Here is a 13,507-nt window from a genome sequence, read left to right on the forward strand (position 1 = left end):
AATCAGAACGGCTCAGTCCTAGGGCAGAAGATCCAACGTTGGATGGCTGATCTCTTCCAGCTGAATCAACCAGTCCATCAGCAAGCATTTATTAAGCACTTACTACGTGCCAGGCACTGTGCTACGTGCTGAATGGCTCACAGGTTCTCCTTGGAGAAGCAAAGGAGTTGCCTGGTCAAGTTCATGGAGATGGTTTTATCGTGAGTTCAGAGGCCACAAAAAACATTTCACAGGACATCTGGTCATTTCAAGTGGCAATGCTCGTGATAGGTTTTTGCACAAAGATCATAATAAAAATAATCTCACAGCTTATGGGTCAACAGCTGTTGCAGGGGATGAGAACATAAAGTCCATGAAGAACTTAATAAGACCCTCCAAATTAAATTTAATAATCTTCAAGGAAAAAGTAGGCATGAGGATAATGGAAAAAGAATATCAAATGGGATAATGTGGACAGCACTTGTAAACCATAAAGTGTTAAACGAATGCTAGTTGTTATTATTTTAGAACCCATGCTTCAGGAATAATGAACAAGAGACAAAAAGGGTTATACGTGTACACTGAAGCCTGGCAACTATATACGGTACTACCAATACTTTCTCCAATGACAGTGGAGAGGGACTGGATGTGGCCAGAGCACAACATTGTTCTGGGTCCAGATCTGTGACTATATCAGGTTATAGAACTCCCTCCAGCCATGCAGATCAGCAATTCATCCATAACTTTTAATCTTGGAGCATTTTCTGGGGCACCGAGAGGTTAGATAATTCACCTGTGATCACACAGGGATATGTGTTGGCCAAAGCTGTTTGCCACCACCAATGAAGATTTGCGGAGAGAAATGTAAATGGAGGAGTTCCCTAAAGGAGGTGAGATCCTCCAGATGCTTCTGCTTGTGGCTTACATTCAATCAATTGCATCAAGCCCCAGAACACTATGTAGCCTACTGAATTAAATCCAGAACCATTCAAAAAAATCTATCTACACAATAAAAACCAAGTGAAAGAAAAATGCCTATTGTTCAGACTATACCATGCAGTTGGATGGACAAGTCACAGAGCTGGTTCATCAGGACACATACCTAGGACAGACTTTGTGGATATTCAGGTAGCTGGCCCAGAGAGCTGAAAAGGAGGAAGTATGTGGGCCTTCTGATGACCCCAAGTTTCTCTCTGACACAAAGGTCTACTTTTGGACAATATTCTTCTTGAGTTTCCATACAGCAACTAGGTGTGCTAGTAGAGCACAAGACTTGGAGTCAGGAAGACCTAAGTTCAAATCTTGCCTCAGATACTAACTTGGCAAGTCATTCAACATCTCTGGGCCTCGGTTTCCTCATCTGTAAAATGAGGGGATGGACTTGATGACCTCCAAGGTCCCTTTCATCATTAAATCTATGATCTTGTAGGTCATGAAATACCACAGTCTCCAAAGAATACCCAAAGGGCAACTGAGAAGTGATGGTGGTTCTAAGGAGACCAAAATACATTACCCACAAATAATTATGCAGGAAGAGCAGCATAAATGATATTAGAGAAACATAAGACTGGAAAAAGACGGGTCAGTCATGAGGCAACATCAAGGGATAATTAGTGGACAGCCCATGCACTCCACTGGTATCCATGCAAGGCCAAGAGAACTAGAAGAAGGCTCTAGTACATTGGTTGTACTCTCCAACTCTCCACGGTGAACTCGTAAGAGGACATGAATTGATGTCCCACAATTGGGCAGCTGCTATTTCCATTGTCACAGGGAGCCGCCTACATCAGTGAGATCACGGGGCCATCCAAGAACACTTGTGTATTACAGAAATACTATTAGAAGAAGTATGTCAAGATCAATATTGTCAGTAGAAATGACAACCAAACATGGAGTGAAATTGCAGTTCCATGAAAGGGTGACTCCCCAGGTCTCCTTGGAGAGGCAAACAAAACTGGCAGATCTGGTTTCATCACATGTTCTAAGGCAATAAGAAATACAACACGGGACACCTGGCTGTCACGCCTTACATTGCTTTTAATGAGCATAAGCAAAAAGACCAAAGAGAACCATGACTTGCGCTTCAACATTTGTGGCAGAGGATGAAGAGGCGGAGGAATTTTAGGACCATGCAAGGCCCTCCGAGTTAAGTCACATGAACCTTGACAGGCCGTGACTACAGTGTGAAGGCAGACTCAGAGGACACTTTAGCTTTAAGAAATGAAAAAGGCCCAAGGTTTGTAAACCATTAAGTAGCCTGCTGCCCACATGACACAACTACTTTGAGAGTCAAAAGGTACTGGACAGAACACAAAAAATGAAATTTGCTTCATCTTATCAGACTGCCTATCCTATTATCAAACCTATCTCTCCTATTTTCATGCAGGATGCCCTTAATGCACTGCATATGGTGTGCTTTCTTGGCTGTGAATATCGTGGGTTTTTTTTTAAAGGGCATCAGTAGAACTTTCAAAGATAAAATGAGGAGGGTTTTGTTGCAGATTGAAACTCAGGGCCCTTGAAAACATTGCCTAATATCCCAAACGCAACCAGCCTACTGTCTTCCTTCAAACGAGCTCTGGACCCAACTAGTTCACGTCCCTCCAGGATGTGCATTCTGAGAACCAGCTCTCAAGACTGTCTCTCCAACTACATATTTTGGATCAGACCTATGATTTCACTAGTATAGGGAACTTCCAGGGAGGAAAAATCCCTCTACCGATGCAGATTAACACCCATTACACAACTTAGCATCAGAGAATTGTCTGGGGTTACCAAGAGGTTAAGTGACTTGCCCAATGTGTCAGAGATGGAGCTCAAAGCCATGGCTTCCTAACAACAAAGCTAGTTCTCTATGCACAATTCCACTGGGTTTTTCTTGTACGGACTTTCTTTTCCCCAAATCCACCCATCTTCCAAGCTTACTTCTTTCTGTCATAGGGACTACCATCCTCTCACTCACCAACATGCTCATCAGATGCCGAACCTTGCCATTTCTACGTGTTATCTTCTCTCCCCTCACAGCCACTACTCCAGTTCACAGCCTCATCACCTCTCACCCAGGTCCTGGAATAGCTTCCTAATTGGTCTCCCTGCCTCAAAACTCTTCCCTCCCAAATCCATCCTCCCCACACAGGGGCCAAAATGTCAAGTCTGACCCCATCACCAAAAGTTCAGGGGTTCTTTACTGCTTTAGGATTAAGCATATACTCCTGTTTGGCTTTTAAAGCCCTTTACAAGCTGGCCCCACACTACCTTTCCAACTCTGTTACACACTTCTCCCTTCCCACACACTACCTTGCCAAACTGGCTGACACAGCCCTCCATCTCCCACTTTCCAGACTTTGTACTGTCTGTCCCCATGCCCAGGGTACACTACCTCCTCACCTCCTGGAATTTGTTTCCTTTAAAGCCCAACTCTAATGCTGCCTTCTACATAAAGCCTTCCCCCACCCCTAGATTACCCTGTGCTAGTTCTAAGTGGCTCCCTCTTTAGAAGGGAAGCTCCTTGAAGGAAGGGACTGGTGTACTTCTCTAATCCCAGTGTCCAGCACACGGCAGGAACTTTAAAAATGTTTCATCTCAGCCTTGGTGCAAAGACCACAGGGTCATGCAAAGAGGAACATCTGGAGAAGCCCGACCGTCACAGTGTAACAGGTCTGTGCGCTATGGCACCTTCCGGTGGAAGCAGGGAGGTCCGCCAAATTCAGGCCATCCTCCTTAATAGGACACACACAGTGCTCCTCCTGGCCTACACTGGAGGGGTAGCAGGGACTCTGTGACCAAGCACACTGCACAAAAGGAGACCATACGCCAAGGCACTGGAAAGGACAGCAAAAGCAAAGAGGGCAAATTATTTTTTTTTTAAACTAGGAAGGATCAAAAAATATTCTACTTGTAAGCTAATCAGAATTGTCTGAATCTCAGAATCTGAGTGAGGGGGGATCTCTATGGTCATCTGCTCCAGCCTCCCTCCCCAGGCAAAAATCTTCTCAGCAGCACTCTTGGTGCTCAGCCACCGCTCAGCTTCTACCTGAACACATCCAGAGATGAGAGTTCGCCAGCTTTCAGGGAGGCAAGTTCCACAGGGGGCCACCACTAAGTGTGAGATCGTTCCATGCACTGGCCTGGAACTCTCCATCCCAGGAACTTCCACCACTGCTCCTACTTCTGTCTTGGATCACATGGAATAAATCTGAGTGATTATATAATTGAATAGAAACAAATTTAAAATAATTCATTGTAAAAGTCACCTTTTTTTCCCTGCTAGATCAAAAAAAACTAGATAGCATCGAACAAGTTTAAATATAGAGGACAAGAAAGGGAAAAAAGAATCTTTCTTCCTGTTGCCAGTCTAAGAGCTATCCCTTGCCTACCACAGAAAGCAAAGGGTTTTTTGTCCAAACGATCCCCTTACCACCTACACCAAATTAAGGCTAATGGGTATAAAATGAACTTAGCCAGAAAAATTCTTATTTCATTATGGTTTTAATTGTGAACTTCACATTATGTGACTTATGAATTTTTAAATCCCTTCTTTTGTTGGTCTTGTCACCAATGGACTCTGACAATGAAAGATCTGGACATGAGAACGTGGTAGTCTCAGAAGAAACGGGCAAATAGCATCTACTCAAGAAGAGAGGAAAGCCTGATTCAGTGTTAACCTCTTCCCCAGTTCAAATGGAGGGGAAAAGCCCACAAAGATTTAAGAAACAATGAGTTCAAAACAAAAGTCAATAAAAACACTTTCTGAATTAATAAGAAAAAGTGAGGTTTTTTTTATTAATATGCCTTCTGAATTAACTTTCATAATACAAAAGTTTTTAACACGCATTTCCCTGTTTTGAATGCATTGACTTGAGCTTCTCTCTGCTCTTGGGACAGAATCTGCTGATTGGTAACATGCAAATGGTACAATTTGCCATGTGAACTTTTAGACAATCAGAGAGAGCTCCCCTCCACGTATGGCAACTGCAAGGCAGGTGGGAACAGAAATAATCTGTAACCACTGTGCTCCACTGCCCCCTAGTGCTAAACCAAGGGCTTACCAGAAAAACAGAAGAAACGTTTTTAAAAATGCGCCTCCCCTTAACTCCCACCTACAGTCTAGTTTTAAATAATAAATCAATAATATATTAAATTAATTTATTCACAAGGCAATTTCAAAGGTTCAGTTCAAACATTACAATCTTTTGCTTTGGAACATTTCATGGATTTCTCTACACACCCAATAATCGAGGATGTGGACATTTAAGACAAATGGGCAATTTGGAACATCAGGTTCACTTAATGTCAGCCAGTGTGATCTCTCCAGGGAAGTATGGGCCAGGACATCTTTTGGCCTTATTCTCAAACCTGCACGACAATGATAGGGAACTCTTTGGACTCACATTACTTCTGATCATTAATATTTTCCACAAAAATCATTCTCGGAGATAAAAAACAATTAGAGCTACAATGATTGACAGACATCAGAAGACAGATGGGCACAAAGAAGGCTCACTCTTAGGGAATGATGAGCACCTTACAATTTTCAAGTTCACACAAAGAAAACTTCCCTCAAATGAAACCATACAAACCCAGGCACACAAGTGGACTTGGACAGACCAGGACAGGCGGACGGACACAGACGTGGACATGGACACATGGGGAGGGAGACAGACACACACACACACACACACACACACACACACACACACATTCCCTGGGCCCCCTTGGTTACTTCTCTCTCTACCTCCCACCTCTCTGTGGCTCTCCAGTCCCTCCACTTTGGGGGAGCTGGTTAGAACCCAGCTCCCATGATATATGTATTGATTTAGACATTTTAAAGAAAATAAATTATCTCACAGGCACCCCAAACTACAGCACCTGGTACAAGTAACACCAGCAACCGATGCACTGTAGGCTTTTCCTGTTCCCACGGTTCATGGCCAAAGATGTACCCGTGTGAAAGAGGCCATGCATTTCCAAAGGAGGAAGGAAGGAGTCTGATCGCCTCACACCCCAAACTCCACGGGCTGGATGCTTTTCTGCTGTTCTCTGTGGAGCTGCTGGGCCCTGCTCTTGAGAGCCTCAGCCTTAGCATCGTCCTTAGAGACCCCATCTCCCAGTTTATACATGCGGCTGGCATTTGCACAGGCCCAGAAGTGACCCAAGTCGCAGGCTTTCAGAGAGTATTTCAAAGCCAGGTCCATGTCCTTGGGGATGCTTGGGGATCCCTGGAGGTACATGGCACTGAGATTGAAGCAGCTAGGAGCATAGTTGCCATCGCAAGCCCTTTTATAGTAGTCTCGGGCTCGTACCAGGTCAGGCTTATCGTCACTGATGCGCCCGTCCTGGGTCAGCAGTCCAACATTGTGACAAGCATTTATTGACTTCTTCCCAGGTTTCTCACAAGCCTTTAAAAAACAGTCATAGGCATTTTTCAAGTTTTGGGTTAATCCACCTGTAGGCAGAGAGGAAAAAAGAAATGTATGTCAGGTCAGCATTTTAATATTTGGAGCAAAAACCTGCTGGCAAAACTCTAGAAGAAAACAGTCAATTACAGAAAGAGTTTAGTTTTTAGCCCATGAAGCATCCTTCTCCTAATGTGACTGGGCCATAACATTCACTTGAGATGAGGACTGGAAAAATAATTCTGCTATATACAATTAAAAGTCTGGCTGAGCCAGACAAGCCCAGCTGGGAAAGTGGGCAGGGGGTGCTGGAGAGGACAGTAAGTAGGACTGAGAACTCAGAGAATTATGGGAAGATATGTATTAACTGATACTGAGTGAAAGAAGAACCAGGAGTCCACAAGAAGATCAAGGCAAACAGCACTGCAAGCCCAGAATTCTGATCACATCTATAACCTATCATTAACTTCAGAGCGCTGAGTGATTGTGAAGCAAGCTGCCAACCACACAGCAAAGAAACGGTGGACTCTATGCAGGCATGAGGTGACATAGGCATTTTCAGACATAGCCAACATACAGGTTTGTTTTGCTTAACTATATTTTTTGCTACAAGGGAGGGTTCTATGAGGGGAGGACAGATCATTGGGAATGACAGGGATGTTAAAAAAAAGACATCCAAAAGATATTTTATAATTTAAGAGATTGAAGACTCCTGGGTGGAGATGAATTCCTGTGTCTAGATAGATAGAGGCAGCTGAGTCTCATGATCAAGTCACATTCTCAGCAGGAGGAGCTGAAGACTTTTAGCCCATTTTCTCAACAGATAAAATCCACTCACTCGTGAACCGTTAACCAATCAGGATTGATTTTTGCCTGTCAGGGACACTCCTTTTCCAAAGGTATTTAAGCATTCAGGGATCTCCTGGGTTTTGTCTTTGGTTAGGGAGAGAGACCACTGACCATCAATTTACTGATTATTTGCTAGCCTAATTAACAAACTGATTATCAATTACCCAGAAAAAAAAAAAAAAGACTGAAGACCTCACTAGTCTCCTGAGGTGTAAAGCATCCTCAAGGGAAAGCATCCTACCAACTACTAAAAACCAAATCTAAAGACAAATAAATCCTGGCGCCTGGTGCCAATAACAGGGGCTAAACACCCTCATGTAAGTCATAAAGTGCAAAATAGTAGAATTACACTTGTTTTGAAATGCACAAAATTATGTAATGAAAAAAAGCCAATTTAAGAGCAGGAATCACAGCAGCAGCACTTGGTCAAGAAAGCTGAAAGGGAGCTCTGAGGCCATCAGGTCTGATCACTTCATCTAAAAGAGGAGGAAGGTGGAGGAGGCCCGGGCACGTGAGGTCGCCGACTGTACGGGTCAGAGCCAAGACTAGGCATGTTATTAAAAAGGAAAAAAGCTACCTAAAAATCATCATGTCAAATCGCCAAAAAAGTAGAAATGATCTATAGGAGAATGGCTGAAGGAGCTGTTATGTTAACAGAATATTACCAAGCCATAAAGTCACATATATGAATGTAAATAAGTACAAATGACTTCTGATGACAGAGTAGGTACAGATATACAAGAACACACACAATCAATAAATATTTATTAAGCACCTACTATGTACCAGGCAACCTAAGCACAGAGGACACAAAAAGAGGCAAAAGACAGTCCTTGCCTTCAGCTCACAATCTAATGGTGGAGATGACAGGCAAACAATTAGGTACAAACAAGCTCTGAAGAGGATAAACAGCAATAATTAACAGAGGGAAAGCACTAGAATTAAGAGGCGTTAGGAAAGGCTTCCTGTGGATGGTGAGATTTAAGCTGGGACCTGAAGAAAGCTAGGGAGGTCAGTAGGTGGAAATGATGAGAGAACATTCCAGGCCTGGGGGACAACCAGTGAAAATGCCGACAGCAGAGAGATGGAGGGCCTTAATCACGGAGCAGCCAGGAAGCCAGTGCCACTAGATCACAGAGTATATGGGGAGGGGGCAGGAGAACAGGAGAGGGCCAGGTCACAAAAGACTCTGAATGCCAAACAGAGGATTTTGCATTTGATCCTGGAGTTACTGAATAGAGCTACAGGAGTTTTTTGAGTAGTGAGATGATATGGTCAGTCCTGAGCTTTAAGAAAATCACTTTGTTGACTGAATGGAGGACGAGCTGAAGCAGGGAGAGACTTGAGGCAGGGAAACTCACTAGCAGCTATTACAATAATCCAGGCATGAGGTGACAAGGGTCTGCACTAGAGTGGTGGCAGCATCAGAGAAGAGAAAGGGATGCTCTGGAGAGAGGTTGCAAAAGTGAAATCTACAGGCTTTGGCAACAGCTTGAATTTGGGGAGGTGAGAGATAATGAAGAGTTGAGGATCAAAGCCAGTAAGTTCAGTTTTTGATATGCTGATTTTAAGGGACAGTTACTGACAACCTCTGTAAAGGGACACAGTGAAAGCCACCAAGAGGACCAAGACCCAGTTTCAGCCACTGCAGAACTTACAGTCCGGCTGGAGACAAAACATCCACATAGAGTCAGAGCCCCTTCTTACCTTTGCCTGTGGCATAATACGCCCCCAGTTTGTAGCAGCTGTCACTGTGGTGGTAGTCTTCACAATTAAACTTCAGCACCCTGGCTGCCTCGTCAAAGTTCTTCTGGATCCCTTCTAGATAATCCACCAGCCTGAAGCAACCTAGGGCAGAAACCAAAAAGCAAATGTCAGTCATCACTGCCTGGGCTGGCTTTGAGGGAGTTAGTGCTGCTGGCCTAGAGATGTCCCAAGAAAGCCAAGACCTAGTTCATTCGTGTCCTTTCAGCTCCCCAGGCCAGTCCTTTGATTTTTAAGTTAACAACAGAAATAATTTACTAGCTAGCACTGATACAGCCCCTTAAAGTTTGCTAAGTTATCTTAGTTTCCATGTTATCTCCTTTGATCCTCACAACAACCCTGAGAGGTAGGTACTGTTATTTATTCCCACTTTACAGATAAGGAAACTGAGAGTAGGAGAGATGAAGTGTCTGACCCAGGGTCATACAACTAGTCTTCATCTGAAGAAGAAATCCAACCCCAGTGCTCCTGACTTCATGTCCAATGTTCTACCCACTGCATCACCTAGAAAAGTCATAACTTCCAACACCAGGGTCTCCAGCTGGTTTATAGAAACATTAGATTTTAAAAATGAAGGGGACCTTAAAGAATGTCTGCATTTTAGCAACAAGGTCATTGGAGCCCTGAGATGTCAAATGATTTGCCCAGGGTCATGCAGAGTTCACCAAAGCCCATGGCCTCAAACCTGGGTCTTGTGGACCCCAGACCAGTACTCTTCCAGCACACCACCCTTCTATGTCTTCCAAGGGCTCAAGACCCACCTCCAGGTCTACAGTGATCTCTCTTTCCCCTTCCTGTCTGGAGCAACCACTGGGTACTTGGTAGAAAGCTAGAGGGTAAAGAGGGTCGTCACTCTATCCCTGTGTCCAGCTCCTCTATGCACCTTTATTTATGGTGCTGATCTCAACAGTAGAGATCAAATTTAGGAAAACTATTTCATGCTATGAAATTTTAAAATCATAAAAATCCAGATAAAAAGAAAAGATTCTCACCACACTGGGGTTCAGACTCCAGTCCACTACTCAACACACATTTCCCAAGGACAACCAGAGCAGTGTGGCAGAAAGAACACGAAACTCAAGAGACAGGAATTCTGGTGGGCTAGAATCCTGGTTCCAAATTTATGAGCTCTACCACCTTCACCTCTTGGAGTTTCTATTTCTCTTTCTGTACAATGGAGGTGATCATATTTGACTTAACATCACAGGGTGGTTGTGAGGAAAACATTTTCTAAACCTTAGAAAAGTGAACTGCCAGGAAGACTAAATCCAAAATCTGGCCCAGCTTTACTAGAAGACTTCTTTACTACTAAGAAGATGAGACTGTAACAAGTCACCCAAACATGAGGATTCTCTAAGACAAAATTTCCACCTCAACTACAGTACCAGGTAACCAAACCAAGGAACACGTTTTCTTGGCTCAGATACACCGAGAAAACTGAAGACTTTCTGGAGCAGATGTAAGAAAAGAACTGTAGGGGCTCAGGACAAAAAAAAAAACCCATCTCCTCAAAACGGCCCCTGTCCTCAAGAAGTTTACATTGTACTGAGGTGAAACAACATCTACATAGAAAAGTATCTCTGTGAGGAGAGGGGAATGAGCCCGAACAATTAAGAGAAATGTGAAAGATCATACATGGATTGCGCCTTGAAAGAAACTAGGGATTTTAAGAGGCAGAAGTGCAGAAAGAGCAGAGGAAGAGGAGAGGGAGAGAAAGAGAGGGAGAGATAGGGAGAGAAAAGAGGGAAAGAGGGGGAAGGAAAGAGGGGGAGAGAGAGAGAAAGTAGATGGAGATAACCTCAAAAGGGATGGGGGTTGTACAGACAGGGAGAAAATGGGATTCTGGCTTATATTAACTACTCAGAAATATAGTAGAAGGAATTCTTTTCAGTGTAAGTGTCTACTATGTATTCAGTACTAGGGACACAAAGACAAAATCATAAACTGTCTTGAGTCCTAAAGAGCATATATTTGGGGATGGAAGGGGTTAGAGTACACAAAGAAGCAAATTCAAAACATAAACAAGGGAGAGGCAGCTCAGCTTGGGAAAGTGGATGAGGAGCTGTCCTAGAGTTAGGAAAACCTGGGTTCAGTTCCATGTCTGACACAAATTGGCGGTAATCTTACTAAAGTGCATGTCAGACAGCACCATTCGCCTATTCAACAAATTCCAGTGACTCCTTATCACCTCTAAGATCAAATGTAAACCCACTATCTATCATTCAAAGTCTTTCATAATCTGCCACACACACAGACACACACACCCCTCCTTCACCTTTACAGTCTTATATCCTGCTCCTCTCCACCTACTCTCTGATTCAGTGACACTGTCCAACTTGCTCCCCATCTCCAGACTCTGGACGTTTTCTCTGGCTGTGCCCCCTGTTTGGAAAGCCCTCCCTCCTCATCTCTGCTTCCTGGCTTCCTTCAAGATCTAGCCAAAGCCCTACCCTCTATAGGATGTCTTCACTATAGGGCTTTCCCCTCTCTTAATTATTTCCTATTTATCCTAATTATCCTGTACAGGGGTGGGGAACCCGGGGCCTCAAGGCCACAGCTGACCTTCTAGGTCCTCAAGTGCAGCCCCTGGACTGAATCCAAACTTCACAGAACAAATCCCCTTAAAGGATTTGTTAGTAAAACTTGGACTCAGTCAAAAGGCCGCACCCAAGGACCTATGGCCCCACGCGGCCATGAGGCTGCAGGTTCCCCACCCCGATCCAGTACACAGCTCGTGGGTACAAGGTTATTCAAACTGCGTCTCCACTAGATTGTGAGCTCCCTGAGGGCAGCCACCCTCTTTGGCTTTGTAGTCCCAGTGTCTGGCACATAAGCAAGTGCTTAATAAACGCACCGATTACGAGTGACCCTAAAGCACTCTGCAAAGGATGACTGCTGTTATGACTAATATTTAACCCTGGGGATAACAAGGAGCCACTGGAATGACATACTGGGCAGGGAGGTGACAGGACTGGGCCTGCGCCTTAGGTCAGTTTGACATTTGAGGGGAAAAGGGGCTGGAGCGGGAGAGACCCAGGACCACCCGCCAAGGGGCGGTGGTCCCCCATGATCCAGGTGGGGAGCGGAAGGTGATGGAAGGGCAGACAGGAGGTGGGGAGGCGGGGTGGGAAAAAGGACTGGGGCTGATGGAGGGCCGGGGGAAGGGGCCCGAGGAGAAGGCTCAGGCTGAGGGAGGGGGGCCGGGAGAGAGAGCTGAGGCTGAGGAGAGGGACCGGGGGAAGGAGCCGAGGAAGGAGGGAGGAGGAGAAGGAAGCTGAGACTGACGGAGGGAGGGGGGCAGGAAGAGGGGGCCCGAGGAAGGCGGAGGAGGAGGCCGGGGGAAGGGGACTAGGAGAAAGGACTGGGGCTGATGGAGGGCCGGGACAGGGGGCCCGAGGAAGGCGGGGGGAGGAGGAGGTCGGGGGAGAAGGTCGCCTCGGGCCTGGCCTCTCCTCCCGCTCCACAGCCCCCGGCTCAGATCCCTGGGCCGAGTCCCGTCTCGCCTTCCCCGCGCCCGACTCACCGTCCGGGTCTTTCTCCTTGTAGCACTGGTAGTGACACTCCACCTTCATGTTCTCAAGGAAAGAGGCCACCTGCTCCTCATCCTCAAAATCCACCAGACCCGCCATGACCGCCGCCGCTCCGCCGCGCCTGCGCCGCCCCGTTAGCCAATCAGAGCGCGCGCCGCTGAGGCCACGTGACCCGGACTGAGGACGTGCACCTACTGAGGCTGCGCGCGCGGAGTGGAGTGGGCGGGGGGAGGAAGAGAGGGGAAGGGGAAGGAGAGGGGGATGGGACGGAAAAGGAGGTGAGGGGAAAGGGAGGAAGGGAGGGAAGGAGAACCGAGGAAAGGAGAAGAGGAAGAGTGGAAGGGAGCAGGAAGGAGGGAGGAGAAAGGAGAGACCGAGCATTATTGAGCACCTGCTTGGCCCCAGATCGGTGCTGAGCGAATTTGCTCCGGTCCTCTGCGGCTCGCAGTAACCAACCTTTATATCGCTCTCAGAGCTCTCTACTTGTAGGCTTTCTCACACCAACACCAAGGAAACTGAGGCACAGACAGGTTAAGTGACTTGGCCAAGGCAAATAGGTAATTGAGCTGGGATCTAAACCCAGATACTGTGACTAGAGATCTAATGGCCCGAGTTGGGGGGGGGGGTTTTTGTTGTTTTTTTTGTTTTGGGGGTTTTTTTGAGGGTAGGGGAAACAGGGGCCTTTTTGTAGGCAATAGAGATCTAATGAGCGAAGGAAGGAGAAAGGAAGAACTTGGATCCAGAGCTGGAAGGAACCTCACAGAGGTCCCAAACATTAGTCAGTAAGCGCCTACTGTATACTAGGCACCGTAGTAAGCCCTGGGGATACAATGAAAAGCAAAAACATGGTCCAGCTGTGGAGGAGCCCATGAAGTGCACACAGTATTAATTGGGGATAATCGACAGGGGGAAGACGAGCGATGAGGACGATCCGGAGAGGCTTAGCTGGGACTTGAAGGAAGCCGGCAGGCTGCTGCCATAGTCCAGCGC

General features: G+C 45.9%; 1 protein-coding gene across 1 annotated transcript; it reads right to left on the reverse strand.

The window, feature by feature from the left end:
* Window positions 1-4,733: 4,733 nt before the first annotated feature.
* COA7 (cytochrome c oxidase assembly factor 7) lies at window positions 4,734-12,652 on the reverse strand. The gene is made up of 3 exons (XM_020987788.2): window positions 12,511-12,652; window positions 8,931-9,071; window positions 4,734-6,424 (listed from the first exon to the last, which is right to left on the reverse strand). The coding sequence occupies exons 1-3, from the start codon at window positions 12,614-12,616 to the stop codon at window positions 5,976-5,978; spliced, it is 696 nt and encodes a 231-aa protein (XP_020843447.1). The 5' UTR covers window positions 12,617-12,652; the 3' UTR covers window positions 4,734-5,975.
* Window positions 12,653-13,507: the final 855 nt, after the last annotated feature.

The sequence above is a fragment of the Phascolarctos cinereus genome, unplaced genomic scaffold, assembly GCF_003287225.1.
Source record: "Phascolarctos cinereus isolate Bilbo 61053 unplaced genomic scaffold, phaCin_HiC Scaffold_5;HRSCAF=322, whole genome shotgun sequence".
In the NCBI taxonomy this organism is placed as follows: domain Eukaryota; kingdom Metazoa; phylum Chordata; class Mammalia; order Diprotodontia; family Phascolarctidae; genus Phascolarctos; species Phascolarctos cinereus.